This window comes from Cheilinus undulatus, linkage group 7 (assembly GCF_018320785.1).
Source record: "Cheilinus undulatus linkage group 7, ASM1832078v1, whole genome shotgun sequence".
Classification (NCBI taxonomy): Eukaryota; Metazoa; Chordata; class Actinopteri; order Labriformes; family Labridae; genus Cheilinus; species Cheilinus undulatus.
Genome location: NC_054871.1, coordinates 28,844,015 through 28,865,260, shown reverse-complemented (window position 1 = coordinate 28,865,260; position 21,246 = coordinate 28,844,015). Strand labels below are relative to the sequence as shown.

Sequence of the window (21,246 nt, the reverse complement as noted above, 5' to 3'; positions counted from 1 at the left end):
GTGATCTCTGATCTTGTGGGTCGCAATTAAGTGCCCCCCTACCATTTCTCCTCCATCCTTTCCTGCTGCCATCCTCCCCTACTCCTCTAAACCCCCTCTGGTCTCCTAAGCAGCATTTAATTGTGAGGGGCTGAGCCGGGAAAGGAGTAATCAGATGAGAAAGGAGGCAAAGGGGGAATCACGTGGGTTTACATTGGCTAACGGGGGGATTAATAACACTAGTTCAGCTGCTCCGCTGGGTACATAGGAGGTGGGGGGAGAGAGAGAGTGACAGAAAGAGGGAGGAACAAGAGAGTAAAGAAGAGAGTTGCAAAGCTAGAGGACGATAAGATGAGAGCAGAGAGTTGCAGGGAGAAGAGACAGAGATAGGGAGAGAAGAGGGTAATAGAGAAAGGGAGTTAGAGCAGTGAGAGGGAGTGGGAGGAAGAAAGCGAGGAGAGGAGGCAGCGCAGCGCAGTGTGGAGGGGGGCTAGAGAGCCAGGAAGAGAGAGAGCGAGAGAGAGAGAGAGATGTAGAGACAGGAAGCCTCCACTGCTACTGAGCCAGTGAGACGCAGGCAGGCGAGGAGAGAAGACGGAGGGAAAGAGAGAGAGAGGCCCTCCAAGGCATCTCAGAGGCTGGCCCAATGAGAGGTGAGGGGCTCAGGAGCACCACAATGGAGAGAAGATAGTGGGAGGAGAGGACGTAACGAAGGGATAAGAGAAAAGGCGATAAAATCAGAAACAGGCTTCAGTGGGAGAAGACGAGCAGGCTAGTGGGTGGGATCTGAAATGAAAGGGGGAAGGAGCGGATAAAAGTTTTGAAGAAGGAGAGAGAGAAGGGGAAAAGAGACTGGAGATAGTCGGATAGTGCCATGGAAAAGAAAGGGGGAGATTCATGGAAAAAGAAGAAGATGCCCAGTGTCCCAGGAGTCCTTCTGTTTCTCCTCTTTCTCTTCTGTCAGTGAGGCTGCTGGACATTATTCATCACTATGTTCTCTGACAGCAGAGCTCCAGCACCAGGGGAGCAGAAAGGCTTCAAATCCCACGCTCCTCACTTCATCCCCTGGCTGCGAAATAGCCTGAAACCCCACCAAAGTGGAGACCTGGGGCTTAACGGACAATTCAAACCCAGCTCAGAGGCCTGCAACATCCTGACCCCACTGGAGAAAGCCAAAGGCATCGGGTTCTTCTCCATCCAGGGGAGGGACCGGGCCAAGAAGGGGGAGCTCCGGTGCAATGGTGTGGGGATGGCAAGGATGCTGCCAGTGGTGCTGAGGGGGCACAACATCCTGCAGGGGAGTCTGGGTAAACAGAGGGAGGAGAGTCCTGCAAGATGGAACCAGTCTCCAGAACTTCAACCAGACCCAAGTGTCCAGATCAGTCCTGTTGAGACACCACAGTGTCCAAGCAAGAACTTGACAAAAAACCACAGCGGGAACACAAGCCTCCTGCAGCCTCAGAAGGATGGGATGAGCATCCAGGTTAGGAAATACGGGCCATTAGTGGGACCCCCTCCTGCACTTGAGGAAACAAACTGTAAGGTTCCTGTGGGGGTTAGTTTAGAGGACAGGAGCAGGAAAGTGTGGGACTACAGCAGCAGCACCACCTACCGCCACAGGGACCTGCATTCCTCCAGCTGGGTGAGCTCGGACAGTCGGGGGCTGATCGAGAGGCAGCATGGCTTCACCTCTAGTTTCAGCTACATCAAACAGCAGAGCAGGACCTCACAGAGCCAGAGAGACCTGAGGGAACCACCTGTGGAGGCTTTCAACGGGCCACTCAATGGAGTCATTTTCTCCACAGAGGTTCCTCAGAGAGGCCTTGGCTGCACCACGACACTACGAGGGCCTAGGAAATCCAGACAAGGCTTGGAGCGTATATCCATTCTGGGCCAGAACCAGACGTGGGTCCAATACAGGCCAAGAAACGAAGGGGAGACGCAGAAGAAGGAGGGAGGCTGCAGCAGGAAAGTGGTGCGGAACCAGATCAAAAGGGTGGTGGACAATCTGGAGCAGGTTCTGACGGCATTGAGGGACGTGCAGCAGGAAATGCGAGAGGTAATGTTTCATTTTTTTGTTTGACTTAGCAAGAAAAGGGTGTTAATTCCACTACATTTCCCTGCAAACTTTTATCAAGAAGAGGATTACATGTATATTAGTTCAGAACAAATCAGAGACGTTGCTGCATCCTCTCTCATTAATTTATAAATTTCCTCATGCAGGAAATGTTCATGCTAACCCTATAAAACCTCAAGGGCTTGTTGATAACATTGCACATCCTCAGCAGATTTTAAGATGCATTAAAAAGTGAGCAGCAGGCTTGCAAGAAATCGCCACAGCCTGCAAACTGTTTCTGCAACTCTCCTCTGTCATCTATCTCCAAACATTTACACCACCCGCGCTCAAACATTTACACAGAGTTGATTGAGACAATAGCTATGCCCCATTTGCATGATGCATTCAGAGGTTGCTGATATGATGCTTTGTGACTTCAGGCAAAGCAGTCACCTCCCCTCTCTGCATCTTTCTGTCCCTCTCCTCTTCTAACATCCCCTCTCATCTCCTCCTCCTCCTCCTCTACTCTCTCTCCGTATGGACAGATGTCGCTCCAGGCACAGCTGGATACCGTCCGACGCTTTTTTTCATATATATAATCCATTTAAGTCGGCGCATTCCTGCCTCGTCCAGCAAGAGTGACATGTAAAATCTCGCCTCTTCTGCAATTTGATCTGCATCTACGAGGTCGCGGCTTAGCCTGAGTCAGTAACCTCATCATTCCGGTGGGGAAGGTTTTGTGTGACAGCATTAATATAAAATTGATGAAAGTGCATATAAGCTACATAAAAAGAAGACAGAGAAAGAGAAGGAGGGGAGCTTGCAGACAGTGTGATAGAAAATCAAAAATTTTCTCAACAGAGACGACAGATCAAAGGAGGATAAGGCACCCAAGAAGACTTTGGTCGCATATTTATTTCAAAGCCCTGGTTTATCATTCTGTTGCATGAGCTGCAAACCCTTGATTTTATTTAATAACAATCCCTGTTATAAAAAGGAATTGGAATGAGCCTGTAAAAGCATTTTAGACGGAGGTTATACAAATATTAAAGCAGTGCTAAAGACCTCTTATACAACAGAGGATTTAATCTGATTTGACACAACAAAAAAGCTCCATGACTCAACTCAAGCCAAATAAAGTCAAAACACAAGAGTTAACTTGACTGACTGATCTCTACAACAAACGTGTCTCAGCTCTCATCAGCACCATATGCAAAGACCTGGGGGTCAAAACACATTGTTTTTAATAAACACCCCGGGGAGAAGCAGATAAAAACAGGGTCCTCTGCTCTTTTATCTCCTCTGATTTCTGACATTAACAAGCAGCACCTGCTCAGAGTCACTCCATGTGCATACACACGCCAAACTTCAAAGTAATATGAAATGCCTCGCGCAAAGAGCTAGTGTTGAAAAAGAAAAGGCAAAAAAAAAAAAAAAAGGCAAAGACAAACCAGGTCATCTTTTGACATCAGCAAGGATGTTGTTGAACACACCGAACAAAACAATAATTCATCTGTTCCAGCAGGGCTGAGGATTTATCTGTGCAGACACAGAGCAGGTGGAGAGATAGGTCAAACATTTTCCCCAGTGTAATTTTCTCCAATCTCTCCTGCCTTTATCATTGGATGGATGTGTGTTTAGTGTGTGTGCAGTGTCTTTGTGCTAACCAGTGTCTATATCTGAATTGTGCATAAACTCCTGCTGTGCACTCATGAAATATACAGTATGCAGCCACATAAGTGTATGCTTGTGTAATGTATAGCATTGGTTCCCAACCTGTAGTATCAGGGAGGAAAGAGGCTCTGTCTTCCCTGACATTACCAAAATTAAATGCAAACATTTCAATAAAATCATAGGAACAGACCAACTGGATAGTTCATAAAAATATATTTGTAGGAGAAGATGTTTCATGCCTCTTATGTTTGATCGTATGAATCAAAACTTCATTTTTTATTATTTTTGACAGCTTTTTGTAAATACAAGGAAAAGGGTTAGGAACCACTGATCAGTAGCACAGTGTAGAGAGAAAGTGGAAGGGAATCCAATCTTAATTCACTCTACATATTTCCTGCAGTCATAAAGCCATCCTTTCTAGGTTTTTATGCACTCTCTGTAGTTTGTATGACGCACTTACAGATTAGAGTTTCACATCTGGTGAGAAGGCACTTCTACAATAGTCTATATCTGAAAGGCTCCAGATTATGAATGCAGGCATACAAATGTAGAAAATGAAATCACTCTTACATTTTATGTTATCGTGGAAGCCACAGGGGTAAGATTGGTTATGTATGTATTTTCTGCAAGACTAATGAAATTGAAGGAGGGTCTCTGGATTATTGTTGGACTGTCCTGGTGACATAAGGTTTTAAGCTGCTGATCATGCAAACACAGGGTTTGTGATTCAAATCCAGGAGGTTGGATATTCCTTTTTTCTTTTAATTCCCTTTAAACTTTGTGCTGAGATATATGAAAAAAGCTTCAACTTTTAAAGGGCTTTCATTGCAAGTAATACCTAACCATAGACTAATTTGGAGCCAGCCTCTTAATGTGAGAATTAGCCTTTTTTTCCTTTTTAATGATTGTAAATTTAATCTTTAATGGTTTTAAACAGAAAGAAGACCAGAATAAAACATTTGTAGACCTCATCTAGGGCTTAAGGCTGAAGGCTTAAGGTTATATGTTTCATAGTGATCCCTTAGAGAACTATGACTACTTTTTTGCACATTGTGTGAAGGAACACATTAGTTATACAACTCAGGTAATCCTTTATATTGTTACTTTTTCATAATAGTAATCTGTTAATATAAAAAATAACCCCTAAAGCATCTGCGTTTTCAGTTTCTCACCTACTTCTGAGCAGGCTGCTGTGTCAGTATAAAGGTGTGGCTCACTTATACAACTGGTGACATACCAGAGAGGTTAGCATTTATCCAGTGGAAAAGCCCAGATATTTAATTTTTAGACTGAAGGGACAAGAACAAAATCAAACAGAAACATAAGAGCCCCTTGGTATGTACTGGACCCACGTCTGTTTCTGGCTTAAGATGAAGTTACGCTCCAAGCCATGTCTGGGTTTTCTGGGCCCTTGTAATGTCGTGGTGCAGCCCAGGCTTCTCTGGGAAACCTCTATGGATTAAATGACTCCATCAAGTGGCCCACTGAAAGCCTCCACAGATGATACCCTCAGGTATCTTTGGTTCTATGAGGTCCTGCTCTGTTGTTCGATATAGCTAAAGCTAGGGCTGAAGCCGTGCTTCCTCTCTATCACCCTCTGACTGTGCTCATCCAGCTGGAGGAGTACAAGTCTCCAAGGCTGTGTTGGTGCTACTGCAGTAGTCCCACACCTTCCTGCTCCTGTCCTCTTTGCTCAATTCCACAGGAACCTTACAATTTGTCTCCTCAAGGGCAGGAGGGGTCCCACTAGCAGCCCATATATTTTTTAACCTTAATGCTCAGTCCATCATTCTGGGTTTACCAGAGGTTCAGGTTTTCCACTGAGGTTCATATCTCAATGTTGCAGTTTTAACAGAGACTTGTCAAAGCGCAACACTGGAGTTTATTTCTACTTCTACGTTCTGCTAACCCTCGGCTGTGCTCCAAAACGCTGTATCCTACATAGCCCATAATGCAAGGGTTTTAATCTAAGCCTTAAGTGGGACATTCCCTGCCCACCCTTACAGTCTGAGCTTTTTGTTTCAAACTTTAGGTCTCTGATGCCAAGAGATAACTGTAATGGTTTAATCACGACATCAGCAGGGTTGTTCTCTCAAACTAGAAAGATCCTCTCAATCACAAAAGACTCTTGAATCTACACGTGAGTAAAATGTGCAAAATTCCTTATTTTTCAATCCCTGGTCTTTTAAATCATAACCAGGCTGACAGTCTTAATCAGTCTTTGTTTGTTTTTCCAGGTGGTGCATCAAATCGACTATCTCACCTCATCCATTGATCTGAATGAGGAGGAGCAGCAGAGGACAGAAGGCGGTGACAGTGCCAAGCCTTCCAGCAACAGCAGCTGTGGTTCAGGTTCCAGCTCTGGTGAAGTCATGGTGGGGAGCACCAATCGGAGGATTTCAGAGCAAGTTCATGTGCCAGAAGCATCAGACTCATCCACCACCCTCAGGAAAGCTCACTGTCACAGCAGGAGCCAGTCTCCACCAAATGCTCTGCTGTGCCCAAGTAGAACTCTTCGCTTCACCTGCAGCCTGGGATCTTCACCCAGACGAGGAGAGCATTATCTTTCTTCATCTAACCCTCCTCAACTTCAAAATCACGTCTTAAATGATCCTAATGTCTCTCCCCAAAGAACCCTCCCTGTTAGACCTCCCACTCCTGGTCTCTCCCCTCTGACTGTAAACCTCCATCAATCTAGCAGTCCCTCATCTCAGCCTCACTCCCCTGTGCCTTTCTCCTCTATCAAGGTCTCCCCTCCCTCTCCTATGTCTCTAAAGCCTCACCCACCCCCTATCAACAACCCTTCTGTTGTCACAGAGAACAAAGTTGGAGCTCAAGAGATCCTGCAAAGTGACCACCTATCTGCCCAACCTCCATCTGCCAGCTGCCCACCCACAGACTCAGAAACTCAAACTGACCCCCACAGAGAGAGGCGAGCATCCTCAGCAGGCCCTGTTCACAGACTCTCAGAGGTTAAACCAGCTCCTGGAAAAGGCCGCAGAGGTCGCAAGCCTCCTCCATACCCCCACCACAGACTGTCTGACCCCACAGAAAAAGTGAAGGAGCCCCGCAAAGCTCCCCCGTACCCTGAAAAAAGAAGGCTGCTCTCGACCACAGTTTGAGATGATGCAGCAGCAGCAGGAGTGGGAGGCCGATCGAGATGGAGCCATATTCACAGCAACCAGCCAAGAGACGGCAAGAGTGGAGAGTGATTTAAGGCTCGCCAAGTTGAGCTGAGCCCAAGTTTCCAAGGTGACAAGACGTAACTTGGGGTGAGTATGTCAGGATGAACAGCTTGGCTCTGCGGACGTCCTCCTATACAAATCTCAGGAGTACTTTGGCTACACAGGGCATCATAACATCTGTCTGGGTAACAAGAGCTGCTATACAGATGCTCACTCTGCACCTCAGCAATCACATTTCCTCAGATTTCACAAAGAAAGGGCAAAGGAGATGGCCTAATTAGATAGAAATATGAAGGATATTGAAATTATTGCAAGATGACAACAGAAAGGGAAGATCCGATTGCTACAGTGCACTTAAACCTATGCAGCCAGACACATCCAGTCACATATGTCAGCATTGTCTGGGTTAGATAATTGCTGTCAAGAGTCGTGATGGTTTAACAAGAACTCAGCGCGGCTCAGGCTACATTTGCTCAAGCGGGGGAGGGCTGGGAGCTATGTGAGAGATTTTGAGACAAAAAATGTATCAAATATGAAAACTTACCAAGGCCAGATAGGACGTTAACAGGAAAAGAGACAGGGGCAGCTGGTCAGTCGTTGTACCCTTCACCCAGCCCCTGGTGTTACAGAAATTCCATCTCCTTAGCTGCCTCTGGCTTGACCGACCTGGCCACAATCTCCATCTGTTCCCCTCGAAATGTCAGGAGACGCAAAGAGGGAGAAATAGGGGGCAGGTGGGTGTAAAAGGAAACTGAGAGGAGTAACTGAAACGGGAAACCAATAAAACAGCACTGCTAATCAATGACACATTCATCTCGGTCTTCTGATGCTAGTCTTTCTGAAATATTAACAATGCCTTCTCGAGGCCGTTTTTTAAGAATAGTGTTTTAGACTCTTGTTATCATTCATTCAAACTAACAAAATTAGTTTTTGTCGATCTTTCAATGAAAAGTAGAGTGAAATACAAAAACAGCCCACTGATATGTAACTACATAAAGGCTAAGACTGTAACAGAAGTCAAACAAATAAAGCACAGAGCATAGACTAGTGTTAATGAAGAAAAAGGCAGCAACATGGGTGGCTTATGAGTTTTTGGGCACATAATCTTGCACAGATGAAGTAACTTTATGCCCTTAATACACCTAATATTTATATCTAGTGTGATTTTTTACAGTGGTTGTTTGTATTTTATGTTCTGTGTGTGTTTGTGTGTTAAGAACAAAATACTCGTGCTAAAAATCCTTCACTGCAATGCTAGCGGCTCAGTGAGTCAATTAAAAGCTAACGGTAGCATGCTAGTAACGGTTATCTTTTAACTAACGGTCTAAAGGTGCTCAGCAACCGTTAGCATGTCCAGTTTAAGCATGCTAACAGTTGCTGTAAACAGCGGTAAACACAGAAGCAGTCTAGTTTCTAGTTAAGTATAATTAAAATGTGGGATGGAATAAAATACATACCTGAAAGTTTTGCTCTGGTGTGCAAGTGTCTGTCGATAAACAAGGTGTACAAGCTAAGTGCACAAACATAACTAATTTTTGGCTAACTGGCTGGAAATGATATGTTTACAATCAGTAACAGCAAGAATGCACTGCATATTTTTACGGGTTTTACGGGCTTCAAGAAGTATTGTTTCACAAGAAAATTAAGAGAAAAATCAACAAATTTACCAAAAATATAGTAATTTTAACTTAATATAGAGTCTGCTGGTGGCACTAGCCAGTAGCAAGTTTAAATTGCTTGGTATGAAATTCGTTCAATAGTTGTGATGATGTATTGAAAGCCTTTAGAGCATATATATCAGTGATATCAACCTGTTTAGTACTCAATTTTGGCCTATTAGTACACAACTTGCACTGAGACACAACCATCTCTGGATCCGCATTGCTACCTTGTCTCAAAATGTCTCTAGTCAAGACTTTTGTAAGCTATTGTAATGCAAGCCAGTGTTTGGCAGCATCAAGTGTATATATTTTCCTCATCATGGTACTGTGGGGAGAAAAGTTGAAGTAAACATCTTTACTTTTACCAGATGGTAACAGTGGCGATGTGTGTTTAGGATTTAAAAGGCAGCATAGATTCAGTTCTGAGTCTCAGACAAGGACTGAGCAGGTCTTTAACAAAGAGCTATTGTGCCCCAGAGACTCATTACTAAATGAAAATACCAGCTTCAGAACAAAGTGTCAAATTTTTTTTCACCAGGCCACAAAACTGGAAATCAGAGTCTAAAATGGTCACATATCTGCAGTGGGATGCTTTAATCTGTAGGAGTTTCTTGGCACAGCTTGTGCAGAGCTACTACAAACTGGATTTTTTCAACATGAAATGCAGGTGTTCAATAGTCAGATTTTCCACAAAATAACTGGTAAATTGCATTTTTCAATGATAAATGTTCAGTTCTTTAAACAGAGAATTCTAACAAACTGATGCCAATTATAGTGCAATCACGATTACTGATTTACTCTTGGCTTAACATAAAATGAATAAATCCCTCTGGACTCTATATCTCTGTAAGCCCTCAAAGATCAGCGTGCCATACATCCCCACATGTGCCTCTGGATTTAGCAGATCCTCCCTGCAAAGCCTCTCTCCCCTAGAAATTAACAAGAAATAATAAAAGCCCTTTATCTCCTGGAAAACATTTATTCGAGGACAATATGCCTTAATTGAAGTGATTATAGAATGCATTTTCCACACTGTTTATTTTAATATAAAGTTTTATTTGAAGTCTCATTTGCCAGCAAGAAAACTGGTTTTTGCAGCATGCAAACTGACTTTAATTTAGGAATACATTAGTGCTGGCATTAGTGTTGCTTTCTTTGGACAGATATGACAGGGGCATACAAAAAATGCCCCCTGCCATGTTCTCTGTAGCCCAGCTGTGACAGTGTTCAGAATTTTTAATGCTGGTACTGAAATTTCTCCTCTCTTTTCATGTTTACCCTTTAGCGAGGCTGTGGGAGGTTCAATCAGAAAATGACTGACATAACGAGACAAAAAAGAGACTTATCTCCAGAACGGTGACATTGTGTCTTTATTGAAACATCCATCACATTTCATCATGAATCAGGACAGCAAAGAAGAAAAAGAAAACATGTTCAAAAGAAGTAACATCCTGTGTGTGCGTGTGTGTGTGTGTGTGTGTGGTTTTATTTCTATCCTGGATCAGCATCTGGACATGACTACTTCCTGTTGTGACCCCAGAGGGAGCCTCAACGGTGACAGAGGGAAAAACAAACTGAGCACTTCCTCAACTCCAGCACAACTTCTGTAGACAGATGGGAGAATCTAAACCAGGACCAAATGAGGTACCACTCTCGGTGAGTAATCCCACCTCAGAATCAAATCAGCAAAATCCTCAAATCTGAAATCAAACCCCCAGAACTCATCTTCTGGACTCCTGTATGGATCTAAGAGGGCTGGATCAATGTAAGGAAGATAAAGCTGATCCTACACACCGCATAAGGGATGGGGGGGGGGACTGTAATCATAGGGATGTACATCTGAAACCTGCACAATCCTCACTGATCCACACATGGCACAGAAGGATGAAAGTAAAAGTTACAATAAGGGCTCAGGAATATGGAATAGCATCTCTTCATCATACTGTCTATACTCTTTGATCCTGATGCTGGTGCTTGCCTTATGATGAATAAATTCTGGGTTAAACCTGATATGACATGATATAGTTGTAAAGTGGCCGAATTACCCTGTGAGAAGAAGCAGTTACGTAACATAAAATAATGATGGTTGCATTTGCTTTAACATTTGTCTGAAAACAAGTAATCACAATGTGATCTTCAATCTGCATTTAAATTTCTTTTTAATTAAGCTGCAATCTGGTCAGTTATCCAAGTATCCCCTCTAACCAAAAAGAGAACAGAAAGTTATGAAAGTGGTCCTAATTGGTGATTTATAGGATGAAACACACGCAGTTATCTAGAACAGAGTGAGATTGAGGAAAATGTAATTGTTTTTCGAGTGCAATGACGCTGTTGAGGATTACTCACTTTCCTCTCAGGATTACACAAGATGGATAAATCCCTCTCTACTCTAAACATGTTATCTATACTCTACAAACCCCCCCCCCCCCAACACCAATCCTCTACACATTTACATACATTCCTGTTGGATCACAACAGATGTGCTTTCCACAAATCTCACAGCCTCAGTAACTAAGAAACAACAGTGGAAGCACTTTATCTTATGGCAGAATTTTAACTAGGACATTATGTAGTAAAAAATTTGAATACTCAACAGATCCCTTGCTGTTTTTTAATCTTATGTTGTATTTTCACATATAAACCCATCGTTATCATAGCAGGTACTGTAGTTTATGTACTGGCACCAAAGTGCTGCACAAGCAAAAGCAGAATCACCCCACTTCAATTTCTGGTCGTCAGTCATGAAGATCTCCCCTTAATCCATCCTTCATTTACAAAAGAGCTGAGACCAAGAGGCTTCTCCTGGAGCTCATCAAGGTGCTCTGCTGGTTGAAAATACAGCCACAGAAAAGTCAGGCCAATTACAGCTCGTCATGTCGTGTCCGTCCAACGGCTGTCAGCTTGGAGAGTTCAGCACTGAATTTTCCATCTGTATGGGTCACTGTAGGTCAAAGAGGAGAGAGAGATAACGTCACAGACCATGTTAAACAGAAACAATGACATGCAGTGTCACTGATGTAAAAAAAAAACAAACCAAAAAAAACAAACAAACAAACAAACAAACAAAAAAAATGAAACCAGCCAGCATCGTCTGACTGCAGGGGTGCAGAGACAGCAGTTTGAGACATGCAAATCCAGTTCATTCTGCACTAACTGGAAATAAAATGAAATGATCAGCAGATCAGATAGGCAAATGTAGATACACACCATCTAAAGGTAATGAGAGTAATACCAGCTGCCAACTTAATAATAGCAACACTTGTATCCATGAGTGCTACATCTGAGACTTAAACGCACAGTATGTAAAACTCTGTGATCCAGGGTCTCTCGGCCTAAGCATTAACACAAAGTGATAAGCACAGGTCCTCCCGTCTCTGCTGTTTATGTCTTGTTTTGAACTGAGGACTCCATCCAGTAAAAATGCAGCTCTTACAGCATATTTACTCTACAGAAAACAGACGTTTTGTTTTCATTTGTACGTTTCTCATGATGTGGGATAATCTATAGAAGTTTTTCTACAAAATGTCATTATTTTTCTTTTCACATATCTTAGGAGAGAAGAGTAATAGTTACATTTATTTTGTAGTAATGATTTCATTTCAGTAATAAAAAATCTTAACAGACAATTTTGAATTGTAAACAAAGACAAGGTCTTTGTTTCACAACTTTTTGTAGCATAAATGTTTTACATTTGTGACACTTTCAGAGCAAAGTGCATTCTTATAGAGTCACATCAGAAAGTTTTTACCAGCATGTGGTTTAAGTAACAAATAATGTAATAATTAGGGATGCAAGTGATTAGCCAGCAAAGCAATAATACGCCTAGTCCCTTGTTAGTCAGCACTAGCATTTTGTAATCGATTAGCCAGATTATTTATATTTTTTATCATTTTAGGCCCACAACCTCAATGTAATGCTCTTTCAAACTGTAAGGCAGCCACTGCCACTAGAAGTCACTGTAGCCCCAGTTACACCAGTGAACTGATATCACCTAAATCATCTCGTAGAAACAGCACAGTTCAGCTATATTTCTATTCAGACAATGCTGATAAAGTTGGATGTTGGCTGTGTCAGGTTATACTTGCATATAACTGACGCAATTAGTAACAACAGTCGCATAAGACGGTGGCAGATAAGAGTGTTTTCTTGACTTTAGACTAGTCAAATAAACGTAATTTCAAACTTCCCATTTAACTAGATTTGAAATTATTCACCCAGGACTGACGGATATAACTTAGTCTGCCAGCAGGAACAATATCTAGAGGAAGCTGCAGTTCTTAATGATGAAGCCTACTGGTATGTATAAAATCCCTGAGTACATTAATATTTTGATGAAATGAAGCACATTTAAGTTGCAATTGCAACAGCAGCAACTCCTAAACCGATTCTTGTCATTTCTAAGCAGAAGGTATATTTATGGAAAGTTCAATGACTCTTTTTTTGTTGTTAATGTTGCATTTTCTCTCACCTGTCCTCTTCTACTCTTGCAAAGCAGTTGAAAATGCTGTAGGAGCCACATTTGACAACAGACAACATATGACTTACATGTGTTTTTTTTTTTTGTATCAAATACCTGATTACAAGAAGCTACTCAGAAAAAAATTTATACTAAAGTGGGCATAAATCAGCATGATAACTTTTAAAACAGAATCTAGGTCTGACAAAAAGTCATTTGAAGTGTATTTTAATTTTATAGTTTGCACCATGTCCCATCTGTTAACATGGGGGAGGCAGGGTATATGGTATACTGCAGCAAGACAGCAAGAGAGAGTTCTAAATAATTTGGCCTCACTCCCAGGCTAAAATTGCCCTGTCCATCTTAAGCATCTTAACAGGACATAACAAAAAAAACTGACTAAACAATACCTGCTTGTGATGAATCTTCAGCCTGCTAAATGTGAACTTTAATGTTTTAAATGCAAATTTATCAAAGAATCCCTGATGAGGAGTTTATCCCTAAAAGCCAAGACAGGAAGTGTTCTCCTGAGGTCTCACAGAGAGGGGATCATCGTTAAGTCTGTAATAGTTTCAGGTTGTTGAGTCAATAAGCCTCTGTTCGTCTAATCTGATGTTACAGTAAATTTCCGTGTGACTTGTCAAATCCTGCTAATCACAGTCCGGAACTGAAGCCACAGTGGGGATTTGTGCAGAAAACTGAAAAACAACAAACAACAAAATGCTATAGGGACAAGCAGCAGCCCACTCACAGCTGGAGAATGTGCTTTAGAGGGAAATCAGCAGGGAAACTGCATCTCAATAAAAGGTGGGGAGAGAGGGAGGAGGTAGACAGGTAGAAAGGGAGAAAGAGATTGACTTGACAAGCAGAGGGAGTCGACTGAATACTTGGAAACACAATCAAATTCTCACCTGTTGAGTCTGTTACAGTAAATTCCTCTGGCTTCAAAGGCACGTCACTTAATCCCGCTGCTGCCGTCTGCGACTGGAAACACCAGCAATGAAGAGGAGGGGGGACAAACAAGGGGAGGAAGAGAGAAGGAGAAAAAGAAAAAATAAACAAAACAGAATGAGAGGCAGCACAGGAGGCAGCTATTTTTTCACAACAGATTGGATGGGAAAGTAGGAGGATGCAATGCCAAGGTCAAGGAAATGCTGTGCGGGGGTTGTCAGGTGTGTTTGTGTGTATGTGTGTGGGGTTATTTTTGTCCAGCCATTTAGTGAAGTTATTTTCTCTGTGTATGTCTTCTACTTGCAGGGCACGGAGCCTGAGCAGGAGAAGGAAGCATGTGCTTGCACTAATGACAGTGTCAGGACTGTCCTTGCTGGGGGAAGGAGGCGTGTCAAGGTGTGCTTCACTTCACAGATGACCACATCAGACACGGCAGACCTCTGCTAAGTGACTGAACTCAGAGAGAGTCCAGACATTAACCTTCAGTAAAACATTATGAGCAGAGACACCACGTTCTGAGTTTGACTTCCACAAGAAATAAAGCCTTCCTGTTCCTTTGACTTTTCTGCCTGTGTTAGTTATTCACTAAACGAGACAGAGCTAAAACCATCCATGGAGGATAAAAAATCTAAAAATGTACAGTAACATGTGGGTTTCCATGGCGACATGTGTGTTACTGGAAGGAGAAATGCAGTAAGGCAACAGACAGGTCCAAGGTGCAGATGACTGTTTCATTCAGTTCTATCTAGACTGAACACTCAGGTACAATCTGCAGTGAGGACATCAGAAATTTGATTGGTCAAAGAAAAACCTTTGTAAAATCAAATTCACAAAGATCAGTGGAGAGGGGTAGGGGAGAATCATTTAGAATTATTTAGAGGAACATAAAACTTTCAAGCTCCCCTCCTCCTCCAATAGTTGGTTATTAAACAAACTGATATTGATAAACTTTATGATCTATAACACAGAACTAGACAATCAGCGTCAACATTTAAAATTCTTCAAAACTTCCAAGATAGTCTGGCTACAGACCGTACATCTGAGACGCTGTATATTTCAGAGAGAAAATACACACTAACATTTTGTATAAAATCGGATTGAACTTCCATTGAGGGTTAGGGTAAGGATACCAAAAGTTAAAAGTTAAAAACATGACCTGCAAAACCTGCTAACAAAGCGTTTATAAGGCCAAGTAAACATTCTGCTTACAGGAAAAAAAAAATTGTACTCCATAAAAACACAGCAGAAAGCAAAGCTTGCATGATCCATTAGCTGCGTAAGCTACATAGTTAATGGGCTATGTAGCTAACAGAGCAAAGGCTAAGATCATGAAGCAACTATGTACGTAACGCAGATATGTTATCAACGTAGCTACATTTGCTAAAGCTCACATTGCCAGAGCTATCCTAGCTACATTGGCTTATTTAGTAACTTAAATTACATAACTAGCATAGCTATGTTAGCTTTAGCTAAAGCTAATGAAGCTAAAGCAAGCCACGTTTTTTGTAACTACTTCTAAAACAAGTTCTAAATTTTCTGAAGAATTTTCAAAGCGTTGGCCATGTTTCATGTATTTTTACTAGGCTTGCCAGATTTGGGCAGATTTTTACTGCTCCTGATCAAACCAGGGCCTTTAAGGTCTGGAACTGAAATATCAGGGTGCAATATTTATGATTCCAGGTCAGGCTGCCTTCAGCAGAATACTGGCAACAGTCAGTGAGAGTGAACAGATCAGATAGCATCATGTAAAGTCTTCTGAGTAAAGATTTCACCTGCATTTTTTTACTGGTTTGTTGTTTTTTCGCTGCATTTACAATGTAGGCCAGGATAGCCAGCTGACGTCTATCACGTTCCATGTTTGTTTTTCTTCTTAAGCCATGTTGGATCATGTCAGATTCTATGAGCTCTGAATGTGGAATCCCTCCATCATTACTACAAACAGCAACCATGTGGCGTTGCATTCCATCTACATCGTCCACTGTAAGCGTTTGCTGGCTATAACTGAAAATCATCTCCTGTGAGGCCAGCCTTCGAGAGCATGCAGGAGTTTCTCTGCATTTTAAAAAAAAAACTGCAAACCAAAAAAATTATCCAACAAGTGCCTTGGACTTGCATTTTTGTAGCCATGCTGTCAAAACAGAGATCAATACTCTTTGGGTTTGCTAGTATAATATAAAATTTGAACTCTGATATTGTGAGAACCTTAGCATCTATACAGCTACCCTAAACCAATGGTAGGTATCATAAATATTGATTATCTGCACATTGGCCAGTCTTCTTCATATATTTCAGACATTAAGGATTTACACAGAGTGACTGACTGCTAGACTGCTAAAAACAGCAGAATCTGATTTTTGTAAAGAAAAAGTAAAAAACATCAAAAACAAATAAAAACACTACCAACATGTACAGGGAAAAAAATGAATAGAATAAAATATAAAAAGGTCCTTGAAGGAACTTTAAATGGACATGTGGAATCTGATATTCAATTTTTTGGGTGGATACATTTTGATGTCCAATGCATTACTTCATTGGATCAAGGCATTAGATCAGCAAACTGTCCTTCCAATTTCAAAGAGACAATTGAGCTTGAATCAAGAGCTTAATCATATAAATGAACTGAGCTGAATATCGAGCAAAAATTACAAGTCAATTTTTACTTGCAGCTTCAAACAATCGGGGTTTGTTGTCTTTTCTCTGCTTTTTATCATATTTGTGAAAATCTTTGTTTTTTTTTTTTAAATAAGTCTATCAGAAAAAAAAAACAATCTTAAGAGCTCACTCCAGCATCTGGGAAAATTTTTACAACAGTGCTGAATTTTACCAGATTCATAAAATGTCAGACTTTAGCAATCCCCACCCTCACATGTTTTTCAGACAAAAGATGAATGTCTAAGAATTAGTCCCATTAAGTCTGAATTATCTGAGTCATTACATGTGGTACTTGTTCGCCTTTCACAAAAGAGACACAATCAAAGTGGTGATTTTATCTCACATCACCTAAGCGGCCAAAAAATGCAGAGTAAAGAAGCTACAAGGCAGAAAAAATCCTGCCTTAATCTTCCCTCTGAGCCTGATTTATGAGCTGCTGTATTTGCTTCTGTGTAGGTGGATGGCTTATTATTTGCTGGCCATGCAAAGATGCTCATCAGCAGTGTTTTTCTTTTGGTTTTGGTACATAGTGGAAATTTTAAGCATAGATTTTATTCAGAGATAGAGAATGAAAAGCTTTATCTCAACACTGACAGGGTGCTTAAAACTAGAGTGAAGACGCTTTGTGAGAATTTGTCTTTGATAAGCTGCAGAGTCAGATGAGCTTCCTCTGCTGTCCAAAATGACTCAACTCAAACTAATAAATCAGAGGGAGAAACCCTCTGGAGCAAACACTTGAGATTTCTAAATGCTGCTTGTTAAAGACGCTGTAAAGGAAAAAAATGCCCATAAGCAATGCTGAACATTTCCCTTTGAGTAACATGATCGTATACAACATGAAAACAAATTAATGTGTGGGCAGGCAACATTAGCATCTCTGGAGTTCTTTTTACTTACATATGCATTGGCATATTCAATTTTGGTTCCTTTCAGTTCAGCTTTGAACTGAGTGAAAAACAGGTACGATTTCCCCTGGGGCCTAGTGGAAACGACAGAAGAATAAGTGTTAGCAACATTAATTCATTTGTATTCATTCATTCGCTTATTAAGCCGATGTTGGACATGAATACATTTAAACCATGAGCTTTGCTGTGTTTTCTTCCCTTCTCTACTGGGACTGCCACGATTAACTAAAATCAGAGAGTGACTCAGTGGAAAGAGAAACAGACGGCACACAATCTCACTGAAGCCACACTGAACATCAGGGTCATGGAGCTGAAGAGGAGTGTTTCTGCAGAAGGCTTAGTCTCCTCTGTATGTGTGTTTGTTTATCTCACCTCCACACGGAGCAGGAAAACAGCCGGTCATCGTCACTCAGACCCACACTCATTAGCCATTGCTGGTAGGAGACAAATCAGAAGAACATTAATGCGTGAAATTAAATAAATTATATGATAATGGAGAGAGAAAAAGAGAAATGGAGAGCAAGTGAGAGAGAGACTCACCTCATTGGTTCCCCCTTGTGAAGCATAAGTAAACGAGCATTCATACTCCCTCTGTAATAAAAAAGAAAGTAGTATAGTTGGTGTATAGTTTAATCTGCTTAATACTGATATCCATACCATATCTGTTTTACTTATTATCTGAACAGAATTGTACTTTATTCATAGCAGCAACTGCAGATCACTACAAGAGTGATTCAGACTTGCTGCTAGTTTTACTCATAAAATCTATTTGCATACAGACAAAAATATCACTATGTTCAGTTTTACAAGGGAACAAAAAGTTTGCTTTGGCTGTGTTTTTTAATCTGTAAATCCAAACATCTGCTCTTATAACTACTACTGCTCTTACTACTACTAATATAATTGTATATGGCTGCCTATTAGGGCTGAATTGATTGATTCCAATTCACAAGGTCCCAATTTAATTCTGTTTTGATTTACGATTCATATAGACGTGTGTTAGTTGAAAAACCTATTTTGCTTCAACATTAATGAGATTCTCAGAGAACAAAAGCTGGAAATAGCACAAAATATGTTCCACCCAGGCACATTATTACAATATCAATGTTCGCATTAAAAAATGACCCCAAACTAGTAGTATTTCCAGCTCAGATTGATAACGTGCACCAAATATCCAAAATAAAGTGATTGGGCAAAAGACTCAAACCTTGAATCTGAGTTTAAAGGCTTTTACAGGCAAGTACAGGTCAAGTTTCAATCTGCATGAGCGACATAAGGGGAGCATGGTTGCGCAGAGAACCGTCAAGGAATGGACGAGGCCTGTATATAAAGATTGATCCCTGGATTATATGAATCCATGACAGTATTAAAAAAAAACAAACAAACAACCTAAATCGAAGAGTTAATCTTTTAGCCCAGTCCTACCGCCTCTCAGGCCAGGTTGTTGTTCAATATAAGTGTATGGTTTTCAGTGCTGTTTCTTGAGGGAATCTGTAAAACCTAACTTTTGAAATTGTTAAAATGATCCGTTTATTCTGAATGCCTTGAGTTAAATGCATCACATTGGGGTTAATTACTTTCAACAATGGATTGGTGATAATTTCATTAAGTTGTGTTAGAAGGGATGTATATAAGCAAAAGCTCCTATTACTGGTAATATCATGATAATGGTGTAATAGTTTCCAGCCTCACAGTCACCATTAACACTAATTGTAGCACTTGCTCCTGTTTTCAAAATACCTGCTTCAAACTCTTGTAATAATCGGTATTATTATGCCATGCTACTTAATGGACAAATAATTGATTGATTAAGGTAATAATTAACAAATCGACAACATAGTCCCTGAAATTTTCGCAACCATCTATGCATGTATGTATGTATGTATGTATGTATGTACACACACACACGAGACATTTATAAAGTTACAAAATTGTAGTTTCGAACAGTACAGGAAAAACCGTCAGCCAATGAATGGAGCCGTTGTGGCACTGTGAAAGCGACGTGTCAGCCTCTCACGACTCTCACGGAATATGTCGTCATCACGCTGCGACAAAGGCTGACAAACGGAATGTAGTTTTTCCACTTTTGTCAAGATAATCATAATATAAAACGACAGTGGTCGTATAAACTGAAAGAAACACGCTTAGTGGAAAACACAATATAATTCATTATATGTAAATATCTATAGTTACTTCTAAACTAAAGTTTTTCTCAACACTGGTGGAGCGAATTATAATAGACGACACCATTAATATATTTTCGAGTTTATAGAGGAAACCAGAGGCTGATAGTTAGCTGTTTAACCACCTTGCTGGTGTCAAACGACGAGAGCTGATTCATACATATAGACTAATATAAATATGTGACTTACAATCCCCTCAGTGAAGGTGTGCACCACTCCTCCTGGTTTCACATTGAATTCCACAGTCTTTGTACGATCAGCCGAGGCATGCACCGACACTAACACCGACACAGTAAAGAGCAAAAACGCAAAATGAGCAGAACAAAAGTGGTGTAAGCTCGCCATCTTCTCTTCCTCTTTGGCTCTGTAGCTACAGCCCGGCAGAGCGGGTATCCCGTCGACAGCGAATGTCGTCAGCGCCTACGTCACATACCTGACCATAAGAGACAAACTACAACAGGCGATTTATTTAATTAAAAGCTTAGTTCTTTTCACTTGATAATGTATATTCGCGGTAAAGGGAGCCTATAAACTGTTTTCGGATGGCTTTAGACTCTTAAGTACTCCTATAAGTCCAACTAAGCTACAGATTGACTGTACCACTCGTGGCCGCATGATGGCGCACTCACCCAAACAAAGTACAGTTTGTGTTTTCAAGTCAGATCAAAACTTTACAAAAACATCTGTTAATTTGTAGGATTAAATGTGAGTATTGGAAATAGATTATGTCCTTGGAAATAGGACTACCAGTTTGAGCTACATCAGTCCGCTTAAAGATAACTTGGTTTAGGGCCGTACACAGGGTTTTAGAAATACAGGGGAGAATAAACAGTTTATCAGGGATATTTTGGTGGAAGCTACCCCTTAAATTGTTTGAATTTTCCTGTTCTAAATATGTGCATTTTGAGCTTCTTTTTTTTTTTGGTGGTGATTTTATTGTTTGTAAATCTTATTTAGCTACAAGCATCAGATCCAGGGTCAAAGCAGGACTTATGGGTTATGGCATTATATAACTTAGTCCAGGGCAGGGCTGGCTAGACTGGTAATCTGGCATACAGGGCATTTTCCCAGTGGGCCAAAGCACTTTGGGGCCAGTTTGATTTGATCTTGTTTTATTTATTTATTTATTTATTTTTTATTACCACCATTTTCATCTCTTACAACAAGAGAGTAAATGAGAGAGACAAAATATATAATTCCATTTGTCTATGTCTTTACTTCTCATCTTTCTAGTAGGTTGGGGTATTGTTCTGCTCAACTTTTTAAATGGCATGAAGAAAGAATGTAGTTATATCGTGTTCAACCAGGGTATAAGGGCCAGTTTGCACCAAAAGATGCCAGGGCCAAATTCTCTTCCCAGTCCACTGCTGGATCAAGGCACATTTGAACCATATCATTTGTTGGTATAGATAACAAAAACTAAAAGAACAAAACAGATTGTTTCTCTGATGATCAATGTAAACCTATGACCGGGGCGAGTCCATCCTCTATTAAAATGCCTATAACTCACTGAGATATTAATCAGTTTTTTATACTGTTTTGTC

The 21,246-nt window shown here is 41.0% G+C and overlaps 2 protein-coding genes across 3 annotated transcripts; one reads left to right on the top strand and one right to left on the bottom strand.

Annotated features, from left to right (window-relative positions):
• Nucleotides 1–451: 451 nt before the first annotated feature.
• LOC121512554 (serine/arginine repetitive matrix protein 1) lies at nucleotides 452–14,522 on the top strand. 2 transcript variants are annotated; one of them, XM_041791870.1, is made up of 5 exons: nucleotides 452–2,038; nucleotides 5,947–6,981; nucleotides 9,841–9,911; nucleotides 10,061–10,211; nucleotides 14,269–14,522. In XM_041791870.1, exons 1-2 carry the CDS (start codon nucleotides 971–973, stop codon nucleotides 6,829–6,831), a joined length of 1,953 nt encoding a protein of 650 aa, XP_041647804.1. In that variant the 5' UTR covers nucleotides 452–970; the 3' UTR covers nucleotides 6,832–6,981; nucleotides 9,841–9,911; nucleotides 10,061–10,211; nucleotides 14,269–14,522. The 2 variants fall into 2 exon arrangements, with proteins under 2 accessions (XP_041647804.1, XP_041647803.1); XM_041791869.1 differs by lacking the exons at nucleotides 9,841–9,911; nucleotides 14,269–14,522 and having other exon boundaries at nucleotides 10,061–10,143.
• On the bottom strand, nucleotides 10,207–20,095 carry mydgf (myeloid-derived growth factor). Its single transcript, XM_041791871.1, has 6 exons — nucleotides 19,892–20,095; nucleotides 18,060–18,110; nucleotides 17,892–17,953; nucleotides 17,512–17,593; nucleotides 13,923–13,995; nucleotides 10,207–11,496 (listed from the first exon to the last, which is right to left on the bottom strand). The coding sequence occupies exons 1-6, from the start codon at nucleotides 20,045–20,047 to the stop codon at nucleotides 11,417–11,419; spliced, it is 504 nt and encodes a 167-aa protein (XP_041647805.1). The 5' UTR covers nucleotides 20,048–20,095; the 3' UTR covers nucleotides 10,207–11,416.
• Between the last annotated feature and the right edge of the window lie 1,151 nt (nucleotides 20,096–21,246).

What these genes read in the sequence shown, in the direction of transcription:
- LOC121512554 (XM_041791870.1), top strand. Translation starts at nt 971, where the DNA reads ATGTTCTCTGACAGCAGAGCTCCAGCACCAGGGGAGCAGAAAGGCTTC. An exon ending in TGCAGCAGGAAATGCGAGAG is followed by an intron (nt 2,039 to 5,946) that starts GTAATGTTTCAT and finishes TTGTTTTTCCAG; the next exon opens with GTGGTGCATCAAATCGACTA.
- mydgf (XM_041791871.1), bottom strand. Translation starts at nt 20,047, where the DNA reads ATGGCGAGCTTACACCACTTTTGTTCTGCTCATTTTGCGTTTTTGCTC. An exon ending in TTTTCCTGCTCCGTGTGGAG is followed by an intron (nt 17,594 to 17,891) that starts GTGAGATAAACA and finishes CGTTTCCACTAG; the next exon opens with GCCCCAGGGGAAATCGTACC. An exon ending in TACTGTAACAGACTCAACAG is followed by an intron (nt 11,497 to 13,922) that starts GTGAGAATTTGA and finishes TTTGACCTACAG; the next exon opens with TGACCCATACAGATGGAAAA.